The sequence below is a fragment of the Gouania willdenowi genome, chromosome 7 (assembly GCF_900634775.1).
Source record: "Gouania willdenowi chromosome 7, fGouWil2.1, whole genome shotgun sequence".
NCBI classification, from domain to species: Eukaryota; Metazoa; Chordata; class Actinopteri; order Blenniiformes; family Gobiesocidae; genus Gouania; species Gouania willdenowi.
Genome location: NC_041050.1, coordinates 31,227,880 through 31,241,244, shown reverse-complemented (window position 1 = coordinate 31,241,244; position 13,365 = coordinate 31,227,880). Strand labels below are relative to the sequence as shown.

Below are 13,365 nucleotides of genomic sequence, written 5' to 3'. Positions count from 1 at the left end.
TCTTAAGAAAAAAACAGACAAACCCACATGAGCATGGAGCAGCTACAGCGGGGAGAAAAAAAATCCCTTATATGTATCAAGATGTGTCATATTTGGTTCAAAACAATTCTAAAATGCATTTATTCAAACAAACAAACAAAAATCCCCATGGAAACTCACTATGTGAGCTACTGCCCTTAAAGCAAACATTACACTTACTTGAAAACCAGAAAAAAGCATCAGTCATGAACATGACAAAACTTCTATGATTTTTCTAATGCTCCTAAAGCTGAGTAGCAGCAATACAGACTGTATTATCTTACAGAATTCAGCATCACCGCAGCATATATGAATAAATAAATGAATGAATTTATCGGTCAGAGAGCGACCAACACACGCAGGCTTTATCATCTGACAGATGTTGGTCAATACATCAGATAAAAATATATATCTTTCCTATAGGATGTCATGGGGTAAATAAAATGATTGCAACGATCCATTCTTTCTCTGCTGTCAGCCGTCAGATCCGATTCACCCAGCGACCTGTACAGACGATAACCCGCCCATTCATGCGACTCAGCCAGGTTAGCCGTTCAGCATAAGTTACCATGGTGATTTACGCCATTAACCAGTGATGTAGTACATCTGGGTATTTCTTGCGAATTCAATCTTTCCATACTATCGAATTGGACGGCATGACATACTAGTTGTGACGTCAGACTAAGTATGAGTACTACGTTAGTGTGCGATTTCAAACACAGCCCAAATCTTGGTTGTTAGCGCAAGTCAGAAAATCCAGTTTCGTAGTACAAGATAAGATAAGCTATGTTCACTAAGTGCACTGCTACCCTGCTCTATATTGCTATTGTACAGATATGTGCATTAACATTGTTCCACCATGCCTGCATCGATCATACTGTAACTCTTTCCATTATGAAACTTGTCAGTTGTGAGAAAAAAGGTTGAGCCCTCATGATATTTTGAGCTGCATTTTACCAGTGTTGTGTTTATATCTACCTGAGTAAAGTGTAGTAACAACCTTCCAATCTGGTTCCACTTAGCAAGGGAGAAAACTGGCTGCTTCTGCAGAAAGATTGATTCTGAAACAAGTTCCCGACCCAAACCAGAACCTTTGCGGTCGTAAAAAGCCGGGGTTTCTGTTTGTGTCGTAGGAAGTCCCAGAGGAAGCTAAATGCATGGTTCTTACTTCAACAGCATGCATGGTAAACAGATCCACATGGTATTTCTGTACCAACTTAAAGGGAGTCACGTGTCACGTGTCTTCAAGCCGGGGGAATTGCACAACACATGAGTCCAGGACCATTTCAACAGGGCCCCTCGTTACCCAGGGCCAAGTGCTATCAATTAGGACAAAAGGAATTACAGTGTTTGTACTGAAAGCAACTCAAATGTTCATAAACAAAGGCTGTGTCTCTATTTTGCCATCACGACTTCACACATCTACAAAAATGTCTCGATCTGATGATTGACGGATCAGGCATTGATCATCCAAACTAAGAAGATACAAGTTTATTAAGAAGAATCTGTAAAAAAACATGACGTAATGCCAAAACGTTGTAAAAAAAATTGATGCCAGATTAGAAGCAGTCCTCTAACGATAACACAAGCAGCCTGCTATCAGTTAAACACAGTGACTCTAACTCACTGTGAACACTGCCCTGTTATTCTAAGCGTTTGACTTGAAGGCAGAAAGAAATATGACCCAGTAACCTCCAAATAGTCATACAAACACACTCAAAAATTCCAGTTTGGGGCTATAGATGGTTGTTTTTCTCCTGTGTGCTTTAGCGTTACCTCTCCACAGTGATCACATACACACAAACAGTCAGAGACACACTCACACTTCGAGGAATTCAGGGCCCCCCTAAAAAATGTATATTCTCAAAGGCCTCTCAACTGAACACACACTCAGTTACACACTTGTATGCATACACACAGAAACCCATGTGTAAACTTTTACTCCATGAAACAAATATCTTTAGAAAACCAAGTCCATGTCTGTCATCCCGTGCACATGTTATGCAAGGTGTGTTTGTTGGCACATGTGCAACTTTTGAAGGTTTTCCATGATGTGATGCCACTCACCTGCCAAAGGAGGCCCCGTTAGGCAGCCGAGCCCCACAAAGAACATGGAGAAGCCCATTGAGTTATTGAGTTTTTCCGCCCCCACCAGATCTACCTGCAGGGCAGAGCAGTGAGTCAGTGCTGCATCAAATCCAACACTGTGTAGAATGTGCATATACTTCACATACAGTATGTAAACACAGGGTTTATTATTTAATCTACTGAATATTACCAAAAACTACTATATTGTCAAGGAAGTGCACAACTTATAAACTGCACAAAATCAAGTGCATTGTCCTAACAATTGAAGCATGTGCATTTTGATTTATGTAAGGCAAGGCAAGGCAAGGCAAATTTATTTGTATAGCGCATTTCATACTCAAGGCAACTCAATGTGCTTTACATGATAAAACATTCAATTGTTTAAAATCAATAAGAACATTTAAAATCATCAGTAAAATCAATTAAAATCATCAGTAAAATCAATTAAAATCATCAGTAAAATCAATTAAAATCATCAGTAAAATCAATTAAAATCATCAGTAAAATCAATTAAAATCATCAGTAAAATCATTACATTAGAAAACAACTTCTTGGACATAAACGTAACAAAAGTTTTTACAAATGTAAGTTTAGCTGCTGTATACTGTAACAGCTCTAAAAAATCAGATCAAGTTACAATAATATAAAACAACAAAAGCGTATTGCATTAAAAAAAAATCAATTTTTTCTGAATAATGAATTTTTCTTGGTTTGTTTTTCTGGCTATTTTTTTCATGTTCTTGGGAATTTTATTTTATTTTTTTAGATGTGACATGTCCCATGAATATAAAATAATGCATTTGAAGTGCATTCAGGCTGGCTATGTGGTCACTCAAGATACCATGAGGAGACTAATGAAAATACTGGATCTGCACGGTGTGCAGCTGAGGTAGATAGAGTTGAAGCGTGCAGCAAGGAGTCGCAATAAGATTAATGTTGTGGCGGGATTTCCAAGCATCTCGATAATTCAGGAAAAAAATTTGCATGAAAAACAGAAAATAGATTAGTCAAAAACAGAAAAAAAAAATACTCTGAAAAATTAAGTAAAAAAATAGTCTGAAAAACAGAAAAAATAGCCCAAAAAATAAACCCAAATAATAAAATATTCAGAAAAACACTGAATATTTCTTGCATCAATATTCAGTGTAAGAAAATTCAACATCTGTCTCTGCAAAGCCATGATGTCCATAAGCAGTGATGGTGCTTTGGTGAAGGTATTTACTATTAATGTGCCTTTGTACAAAGGTGTCACATGACCAATGGAGTGTAACTGTATACATTATGGAACTGCCTAAAGGATGAAATAAAACAAAGCAGCAAAATAAACCAGTTCAAAAAGCTGTTTAAATCATACATTGTTAGTAAGTATAAGAAAGAAGAGCAACAATTTTATGTAATGGTATGACATAATAACATAGTAACATAATCAAATGTATATATTGTGATCGAGAATATTATTAATTTGAATATTACCACTTTGTAATTAACATTTAATTGATGAAATTTGTGTAGTTAGAATCAAATCATATATTATTAGAATTATGTGCATGTCATGTACATATGTGTGTATATGTGTGTACATACAGTATGTATATATGTTTGATGTGTATGTATAAACTATATAAAAACTTTGTGTAGAATGTATATTGAATGTAGTTAAAAAAAACAATTTTTTTTTGTGTAATATTATCTAGAAAGCCTTGTATTGTTTTTTGTGCTGGGATAGGTGTGTATTAGCTTTTTCTTCAGCCTTTTCAGCTGATTACTTAAGCAAATGAGCAAAAAAGACGAGATACCATAAGTTTATAACTATCTGCATCTCTTCACAGTAAGTAAGTCATAACAACTTCAATTTTAGGTTTGTTGATGCTGATCTTGTTTCATGTTTTCTGCATGGCTGCTCATTGCTTTTTCTGAAATGGTCTTCTGCTGTTTCTGCTGCTGGGGCCACTTTGGAAAATAGATTTTTAAACTTGAGACTTCCTGGTTAAATGAAGGACAACACTGTGGAATTCAAAATTTGATTTTATTGCTTTCAATTGATTTTTTTTGTTCTTTTTTCCCCCCAGGTTTACCTAGTCTGCGTATTAATATTATTAGATCTATTATTTATTACACATACTATCATGTCATTTGAAATAAAAAGACCATCAATAAAGGATGCCCTGGACATTTGTATTACTGAGTCCATTAAAAAGAAGGAATTTAAAATCATATAAACTTGGATCAAATTGATCTTTTGAAGAGGTCAATTTTTTTTTGCAGTTTATCTGGTGATAAGATCATTTCATCCAGTTATTTTCATTAGTCTCCTCATGGTGTCTTGAGTGACCACATAGCCAGCCTGAATGCACTTCAAATGCATTATTTTATATCCATTTACCTAAAAAAAAATTTACCTTATATCATACCTAAAAAAATAAAATAAAATTCCCAAAAACATGAAAAAAATAGCCAGAAAAACAAACCAAGAAAAATTAATTATTCAGAAAATTATTGATTCTCTTTATATTTCCAGATGCATTTGCTTTTATTTTGGCACTCCTGTGATTCCAGATTTTTATCACCACGTTTACACAATTTTAACTGTGCATGGTTACTTTGACTCTGTGCAATCAGAAAAGAAGTAGGTTTGTTGTTCTTACCAGAACAGGCAGCAGCAGAGCCATGTAGCCTCCGCAGAAAATGGCAAAGAAGACAGCGTAGACCATGAGCAGGATGTAGGAGGTTGCGAGAGGGGAAAGCAGGTTGACCAGGCCACAGAGGATCAGGTACGCTTTGTGGTAGTGGTATTTATGAAATAGGTTCCTGTCTGTCACCCAGCCCGACGCTAACTGGGCAATAGTCTCTGTGATACCTGTAACAGAAATAAAATAAGATGATAAATCAGACAGTAGAGAAAGAGTAAGGGGACCTGACCGGGTGTTCATCGATGACTGAAAACAGAATAACTGAGCATAAAAGGTAAGAGGGAACAACTAAGTAAGGGGTGTCAAACTCATTTTAGTTAAAGGTCCAAATATAATGTAGTTTGATCTTAAGTGGGTTGCAGCTGTTAGGCAGGAAAACGAGCAATTTCAACAATAATTTCCCCAAGGTTGCACTTTGACGTATAAATGATACATAAAGCATGTAAGGTGCTGATGATATTCAATATTTATTTTTTTTTGGTCATTTTAAGAAAATGAGGTCCTTTCAATAAGATTTAAAATGACTAAAGTTATGTGATAAAACCATTAGAAATTTGCCATCCTCCAAATATTGTGGAGTTTCATTAAAGGTTCCATGTCATGCTATTTTTCACCATTAGTTCTAAGAACCCCAAAAACATAGTATTTGAGGTTTATTTTCCCAAACTTGCCTGTTTTGCCGAGTTTCAGCCTCTGAAAAGTCACTTTCTGAGCAACTCTACACAAACAGGCTGATTTGCGGCCTACTTATGCATATTCATGAGTGGGCGTGTCCATAAACAGGACACTGACTTCCTCCTCCCCGCACGGTGACGGAGGGCCAGAGGACGGCCCGCCCTCCTCCCACCCACTCCGTAGCGGAGCTCATGCTGCCTTATAAACACGAGACAGAGCGTGGGGGTGGGGCGTTCGCCGGTACATACATAGACTGTAGAAAATACATACATAGCACTGCTGGCGCTGACATGCTCACCTTTGTGGGCGTGTCTGTTTACATGTCAATCACAGCAGAGAGCTTCCTGGAGGCGTGGCTTTTCCAGCTCAGCGCCGCATCAAATTTATCATCAAAGTGGAAACGTGTCATCAAATCAGAGCGAGGTGTTTGGGCTCACCCTGCAGTAAGAAAGGAGCAAATCACCCTCGAACTAACGATTGAGGGAATCAATGAAAAAAACACTTTGGGCATGTGTATGAAGCCCTAATAGCACTTTATGATGTTTAAAGCACAGAACTGGGGCCTTAGTCAGGGTGGAGGGAATTACAAACAGTTCCAAATACCAGGCAGGTACAAAACCTTCAGGTTTCTGTTAGAAAGCTGAAGAGGAATTTTATCTTTCAACACGACAATGACCCTAAGCACACAGCTAAATCAACTAAAGAATGGCTTCACCAGAATAAGATTGAGGTTTTTGGAACGGCCCAGCCAGAGTCCAGACGTGAATCAGATTGAACATCTGTGGGGTGATCTGAAGAGGGAAGAGATGCCCTCGTAATCTGTCAGATTTGGAGCGGTTTTGTAAAGAAGAGTGGGCAAATATTGCCTAATCAAGATGTGCCACACTGATAGACTCTTACCCAAGAAGACTGAGTGCTGTAATAAAGTCTCAAAGGTGCTGCAACAAAGTATTAGTTTAAGGGTGTGCATGTTTATGCAACCATCTTATGTTTTGTATTTTTTATTTTCCCCTTTAAAGGTTTCAGTCTGTTTGTCAATTGCATTGTACAGGTTTTACGTCACATTAAAGGTGGAAAAAGTTTTTATATCCACTGTATAAAACTTCAAGTAAAGCGTTACCATAAAGTTCTTAAAAAGCAAAAAACACTGGTATTAGATGATCATGAAGGAAAAGTTAGAGTCAGAGTGAGTGAGTATAGAACACTAAGGAAGGCATGTGCACCGAGGTACAAGCTCCAACTTGACACAAAGAACTTAATGTGGGGATTTATAGTAGAAAATCTCTTTATACAGTTTGTAAAAATGAAGATAAAGACGGTAAAGCTGCTCTTTGTCTACTCTGAAAGTCACCAAGAATGAAATCTTTTCTATTGCTGTCCTGACATTACATTGCCGTGAGAAGCGTGAACATCTGCTTTACACCAACAACACCCCACCGACTACTTACTATGCACTGCCTTTCGTGTGGCAGGTCGTTTCTTCCACTATGATGACTAGGTAGAAATGGACTGCTTTATGCTGAGGTCATCGGGAACGTGATAGTCGACGCAGGAACTGCAGTGGCGTATTGACTGTTGCAGGAATAGCTACAAACACACTGCACCGAGTCATTGATCAATGAAACCAACTCCATCACACCAGCTCTGCAGCAGCAGCGCTCCACAGGCTGCTGCTAGTAAGACGTCCAACACAAGTATCGTATATTCAGCTGTAAGACCTACAGGGTTATTAGGCTGTCATTAGCATTAATAATGTGTCATTAAGTGTCGTTCGCTAAATTATGACACCTTTGGAGCTATGCTGGCATTTTTTGGGTTAGGTGGAGGCAAGGGTGGACTGGGACAAAAAATCAGCTCTGGCATTTTCTGTCCAGACCAGCCCATTACATTAGCAGTGGACACCACGTAGAAGCTGTTATTAAGTCAGTAATTCTCAACATGTGGCTCTTTATGTCTTAATTTTAATTATTATTCCCCCAGAAAACCTCAAAAGGGGGAAACTTTTTAATCACCTTTTACCTATTTCCTTTGTCCCAATTCTGTCCCCTTTCAAAAAAGTTCAGACACTTTTTTCAGACTTATGCTACCTTTTGCCAATAAATCTCCCTTTTTTTCATTTTTGGAAGTTCTTTTTGAGACCTTTATCCAATTTCTGACCTTTCTTTTCATCTAAGTAAGCCACTTTTCATCTAAGTAAGCTAACTTTTGCCCAATAAATACCACTTGTTTCCTTTTTTTCCTTACATTTTGCCTCTTTTTGTTCCACATTTTTGCCCTTTTTCACTATTGATTGCCACATTTTGCTCATTAAAACTAGGGTTTCCATGTCTGCCTCCACTTGCTTGCCAAAAAAACAAAAACAAAAACGTAGCGGACCGGCACACTTTTGGTCGACTGCCCACCGAGATGAAGCCCGGTATGCCAGGTGGTTAGGGTTACGTGTTAGGTTAACAAAGGGTTAGGGTAACAAACAACACTTAATAACAGCCTTCATGACACCTTATTCATGCTAATGACAGGTGTCACGTCATAATAATGACAGCATAATGTCAGCCTTTATGTATAAAACTTCAGGTAAAACTGTATAACTGTAAAGTATTGAATGAAATGTCTCGTCAGTGAACACCTTGGCACTCCTTACATAACAGGATCTAAAGCATGTCTCTCTACCAAGGTTAAACAGATGACATGAGGCAGCTGTGCAGTGTTTGTGTGTCCTCCTCCTACGTGACCTAAGACGAGTCCTGGGGCGTCCCCTGCTCGCATGTGGACAAGTTTGTGTCTTTTAGCCTCAGCAGGTTGGTTGAGCCCTGCAGCTGTGTCTGTTCAAACTCAGTATAATGCTGTTTAAATTTGGTCTCTCCAAGTAGCACCTGAGGCAAAGTGCATGAAGGACATTTGTACAGTATGGCCAAACGTGAGAATATAGACGACTCAGGCACGCAGGACAGGCATACGGGCATTGTGTGTGTGTGTGTGTGTGTGTGAGAGGACTAAAGAAAAGGCTTATAAAAAGCTTTTTTCTGGTTCTTTCAGCGTCTCTGAAGATGCTGCCTGCTTGTGCTGCCTTCCCTTTTCTTTCCCACTGCTCCTCTGTAAAGTATCGGCTGCTTTAGGTCCCAGCACAAACAAAACTGGGAGCCCCACTTGTCATTACGCCAACAACCTTACTGAACTGTTGCTTAGCGACACCAGCAAGCTAGTCGATGAACAGACTGACCCGGGAGTTAGTGGCCCATCTTTGCCCTTGCCAATTCAATGGGCCTGGATGACAAGTAAAGTGTCTGGAGAAAGGAGAACAGCAGGAGATGGATATGGTGGCTCTATGGTGGCATGGTACCGTGTCTCTTTCGCACTCTCTCCGTCTCCCACCACCATGACTAAAAAATATGACAGAACAAGATGTCCAGATGAAAAGACCCTGTCTTCACTGGCACAAACCTCAACTGAGCAAACACACGCACAATCAACGAATGTGGACAACTTAATTCTTCAGTAGAATTTCTCTGTGGCATATAAAACTACACAAGAGGACTGTAGTACATTTGTGTCCAAATTATAACATTTATGAATACAGAGGCCGTGTGCTTCGGAATATTTTACCTCCCCAAAAAAGATCCATATCCTCGATCCTCACCTAATAACTACATGCCCTCTCTCACTTTACTCTATGCCACCATGATTACAATCCGTGTGTAATATTATGTTTGTATTCACATCTGTGTATTGTCAGGGCCACATTTACGGTTACCTGTAACGGTTTTCCTCATACATCAAAGTTTAATTGTGCATTTTGTCTCCTGATTTTACAAGTGCTTGTTTGTTAGCCTTTTCAATTATTTGTGTTCATTTTACAAGTCCTTTGGGCTTCGTTCCCTCCTTGCACCTTAAATATAGGTTTTTTTTTTAACGTGTGCCAAATAAATAAATAATGAAAATGAAAATGAACAAAATGTGTTTTTCAGCCTAAAGTCACTACATTTCAACACAGAGTAAACAAAGACGCTGAACCTGCGATCATTTCTTCTCTTAGTACATCATTAATCACATCTAAGGAAGACTTTCAATATATACAATAAGTACAGTAAGGGCCGACAACTGATTACCAAGGGGCGGATTATAAACAAGCATGTTCCTCATAAATGTATAACCCCTTATGGAGTATTTCAATAATTCACAAAGCCTGACCAAACGCTACCTCCAGAATTACACCCGTGTGCTCACATGTTAATGCCGTTTTTTGTTTGTATGAAGTGGCCTCATCAATGGCATACTGCTCAATCCGCCCGTCCTAGACAGTGGACCAAAGTTCAGCTTTTATGTAAGCACATTCATTACATAAGACTGCAGAGTCTGAGCAGCTCACAAATAATTAATGCCCAGAAGTTCAGCACTTTTTGCATCACTTCTTAGAATCCAGTCTTAAAGAAGCCTGGGCCACTTCAAACTGCTGCAGACACACAAAGACTCACTGCTTTGGATAGCGTAGCATAGTTTCCATTCATTAAATAATATTCGTAATTGTAAATCAGAAATTTCTTCGAGCATGTGTATTCATTTTGTTATTTTTGAACACGAACTTAACTAGACACAATGTTAAGATGATGAAATAACCACTGAGTGTTGTTGGTGTTATAATGAAAAATCAATGAAGCTAATGACCAGACCCGTAAGATAAAAGAGACAACATCGTAACAGGATTTCACTCTCTCTACCTAATGACGGTCCTTTGTCTGTGTGATTCACTCATTGGCTGTTATTGATAAATGTCACTGATTGCACAGTATATCAGTGACTTGTGATCAGATGAGTGCTTTAGCAGAACGTACTTGGTTAAAACCTTGCTATCTGTATAGATGCAGCATGTTCTGCTCACATGTGCATGTTGTTCTGTACTGTAGATATCAACCACAGTCTAAAACATGACAGGCTAATTGGTAACATTATATATAGAGGGTGAGTGTGTGTGTAACTGATTGTCTTTTTCTTGATGTTTGCCTTGGGAGAGACTGGGAACCTGTGCAGGTCGCACTCTAAACCTATCATGTCTTGGTCATGCCAAGGGAATGCATTGAATAGACCTGAAATCCACTAATAATAGAAGCAAAGTTAGGACTTTGTAGTTATTTAAATATTTTGTAATGTGTGTTTTTTTGACACTTCCATGCACACATCTAGGGTGAAGATTTAAACAAACTTTCCACCCTTGATTTCAACCATTTTCCTTTCTTTTTTGGAGTAATTGATGTTTGATTCATTGATCCATAAGGCATAGAGTATGATTTTACCTAATAAAAATAATATCATGGGTCGCATCTATTAATTAAAAACAAACAGTTTTATTTCTGGGCAGAATCCAAATCCTAGTTTTTCAGACATCAAATTGGATGGTGTTAAAAACTACATTGCACATGAAAAAGCAGATCATTCAGATTTTTTGCTGGTTTGTCTGGGCTCATGTGCTGACTGTGGCTTTTGACACATTCATTTTATTTTAATTCATTTATTTGGAATTTATGCGTCCCAAGCTAAATCCAAATAATCATGTTAAGGTTTCATTGGGGCTGCAGAGAACGTTCATAATTTTAAATGAGCTTTTAACTAATTATATATTCATTTTAGGATTGTTGTCTTTCATGTTTTTATTGTCTTCCTTTGTTGTTTTTATAGTTTTGGGATTGTTCTTTTATGTGATTTTTATAGTTTTTAGATTTATCTTTTAGGATTACTATCCCAGTGTTTCCTCGGAGGGGGCCCTCTGCACTGGGGGCTGCAGTGATGCTGTCTGTGAAAAGCACTTTTTATAAATAAAGATTGATTGATTGACTGATTCAGACAACTTTTTTCAGGAATTTAAACACTGATCTCCTGACATGTTTCGACTGCCAACTGTCAGTCTTTGTCAGAGGCATCTACCGATATACAGATACTAGGTGTCATCAGAGGTTTTCTTGTACAACTGCCTTTGCTCATTCATAATAATTACCACGGTACACCTCACCTGCCACAGAGATGATAAAGGAAGCATCCATTGCATCGATGCCCAGGGTTCGAGCTCTGGCAGACAGGTGGAAGTAGGGGATGAAGTAAGCCAGCTGACTGAAGACCAGTGACCAAGTGTAGATACAAAAAAACGGATCTTTCAGCAAAGAAAAATCCAGCACTTTGGCTTTTACGACAGGCGCCTCACTCTGCATGCTGGTGTGTGATCCAACCATGCTGGAGCCGTTCATAGTACCATTAAACTCTGCTGAGCCATCTGGACTCAAGGGTTTACATTGACTGAAGTCCTGATGGGGTTCATGTCCATTTACTCCATTGAGGACCAGTTTGGTTAGTTCAGGTTTAACTGACTGCTCGGCCAGTCCCTCAGTCCTTGGTCCATGTTTCTCGTCAATGTCCCTGTGAGCTGGAGGAGGAACTGAAGGGTGAGAAACGCCATTAGATAAAAGTGAGGAGCCATTTGAGCAGGTCTTGGTCTCCTTCTCAACAAAGCACTTCAGGGAAATAGCGGGGCTTTTTTGGATAGCAGGGGAGGTAGGATTTGAACCTGGGGGCTTCACATTCAGGGGTCTCAGAAGCATCCCAGAGGCTACCAGGTTTAGCATGAGTCCTCCTAGAATCAGCATTGCACCTGAAACAGACAGAGTTTAACACGTACAGTAAACTGTACAAGCACACACTCATATAAAACTTTGTCTCGTCTACCTTGCCAAGCAAACTGGTCCAGAAGCAGCTGAGTGAAAGGAGCAAGAGCGAAAGTCAAACCCATCCCAGATCGGCCGATGGCGTACGCCGTTGCTAACCTTTTTCGAAAGTAGAGAGCTGTTACCACTGAGAAGGACTGGTAAAGTAGTGCAAAACCCAGTCCTACAAAAACCAACACAATAATAGTCAAAGTCAGGGAAACACAGACACAGAAATATGATTCCTTTGAAAGTCGCCAGCTCCTTAGAACTCACCGACAATCACTCCCATGCTGATGTAAAGGTAAACAACATTGGTGGCAAAAATACTGATGATGAAACCTCCGCTAACCAGCAATGCTCCGGTGATGGACGTCACCCTGGTTCCCACCTTGGCACAGGCCACAGAGGCAAGGGGTGCTACAGGGGATTACAGAGACAAAGTCATCACTCTCTGACAACCATTTAGGTAGAACATTTTATTAGCCAATCATATCAAAGAGAGACAGTTATTAAAAGAAAGAATGGGGTATCCAGGCTATTATATAAAACAATAATCATAAATAAATTAAACGTTTCAGATCAATTCAATCAAATCTCTGATTTCCAAACCTCCAGACAGACGAAGACTCGACATAATTGAGCCAATCCAGCTAATGCTCTCAGCTGAGCCTCCGAATTCATCTTGGAATGCCACAAAGAAGATCCCAAAGCTTTTTAGGGTTCCCATCACAAGGACATTCACCTGTACAAGCACAGCCAGGGAAAGGACAGTCGGTGAGTTACTACATTTCTCTTGAAAATGAAGGTTTTTCATTTATTATCTGCTATTTTTACTCCTTCTTGGCAAATGTACACATACACATTAATCATTTTCCTGTAGTATTTGTTTCTTTAATTTGTCACTATTGAGTCACTGGGTCACACATTGACAAATATTGGTCTATTAAAGCTTTAAATTATGTTGATAACTTTGTTACTACCTACCCTTTGCTCTTCAAACTGGTTATACTATCAGTAGTATTATTATTTATCATTGATGATTATACAGGCTTTACATACCAAAAAACAGTGAAGGACAACCATCCAGCCCCATCCCCCATCCGGAGGGTCCTCATAGAGGATCTCCTTCTCCTTTTCCTTCTTGGTGGACATGGCATCTTTTCTGAACAAGTTCATGATGACCTGGTGTCACTTAGAGACAAAAA

At 39.0% G+C, this 13,365-nt stretch overlaps 1 protein-coding gene across 1 annotated transcript in view; it reads right to left on the bottom strand.

The window, feature by feature from the left end:
* The window catches only part of slc16a4 (solute carrier family 16 member 4), a 28,350-nt gene that overhangs the window by 1,998 nt on the left and 12,987 nt on the right, over positions 1 to 13,365 (bottom strand). Inside the window, exons 4-10 of the mRNA XM_028451917.1 lie at positions 13,220 to 13,351; positions 12,770 to 12,902; positions 12,434 to 12,577; positions 12,180 to 12,341; positions 11,473 to 12,105; positions 4,752 to 4,963; positions 2,086 to 2,179 (exon numbers count right to left, since the gene is read on the bottom strand). Coding sequence (XP_028307718.1) covers positions 2,086 to 2,179; positions 4,752 to 4,963; positions 11,473 to 12,105; positions 12,180 to 12,341; positions 12,434 to 12,577; positions 12,770 to 12,902; positions 13,220 to 13,336 — 1,495 coding nt within the window. The 5' untranslated portion in view covers positions 13,337 to 13,351. The remainder of the gene's footprint in view (positions 1 to 2,085; positions 2,180 to 4,751; positions 4,964 to 11,472; positions 12,106 to 12,179; positions 12,342 to 12,433; positions 12,578 to 12,769; positions 12,903 to 13,219; positions 13,352 to 13,365) is intronic.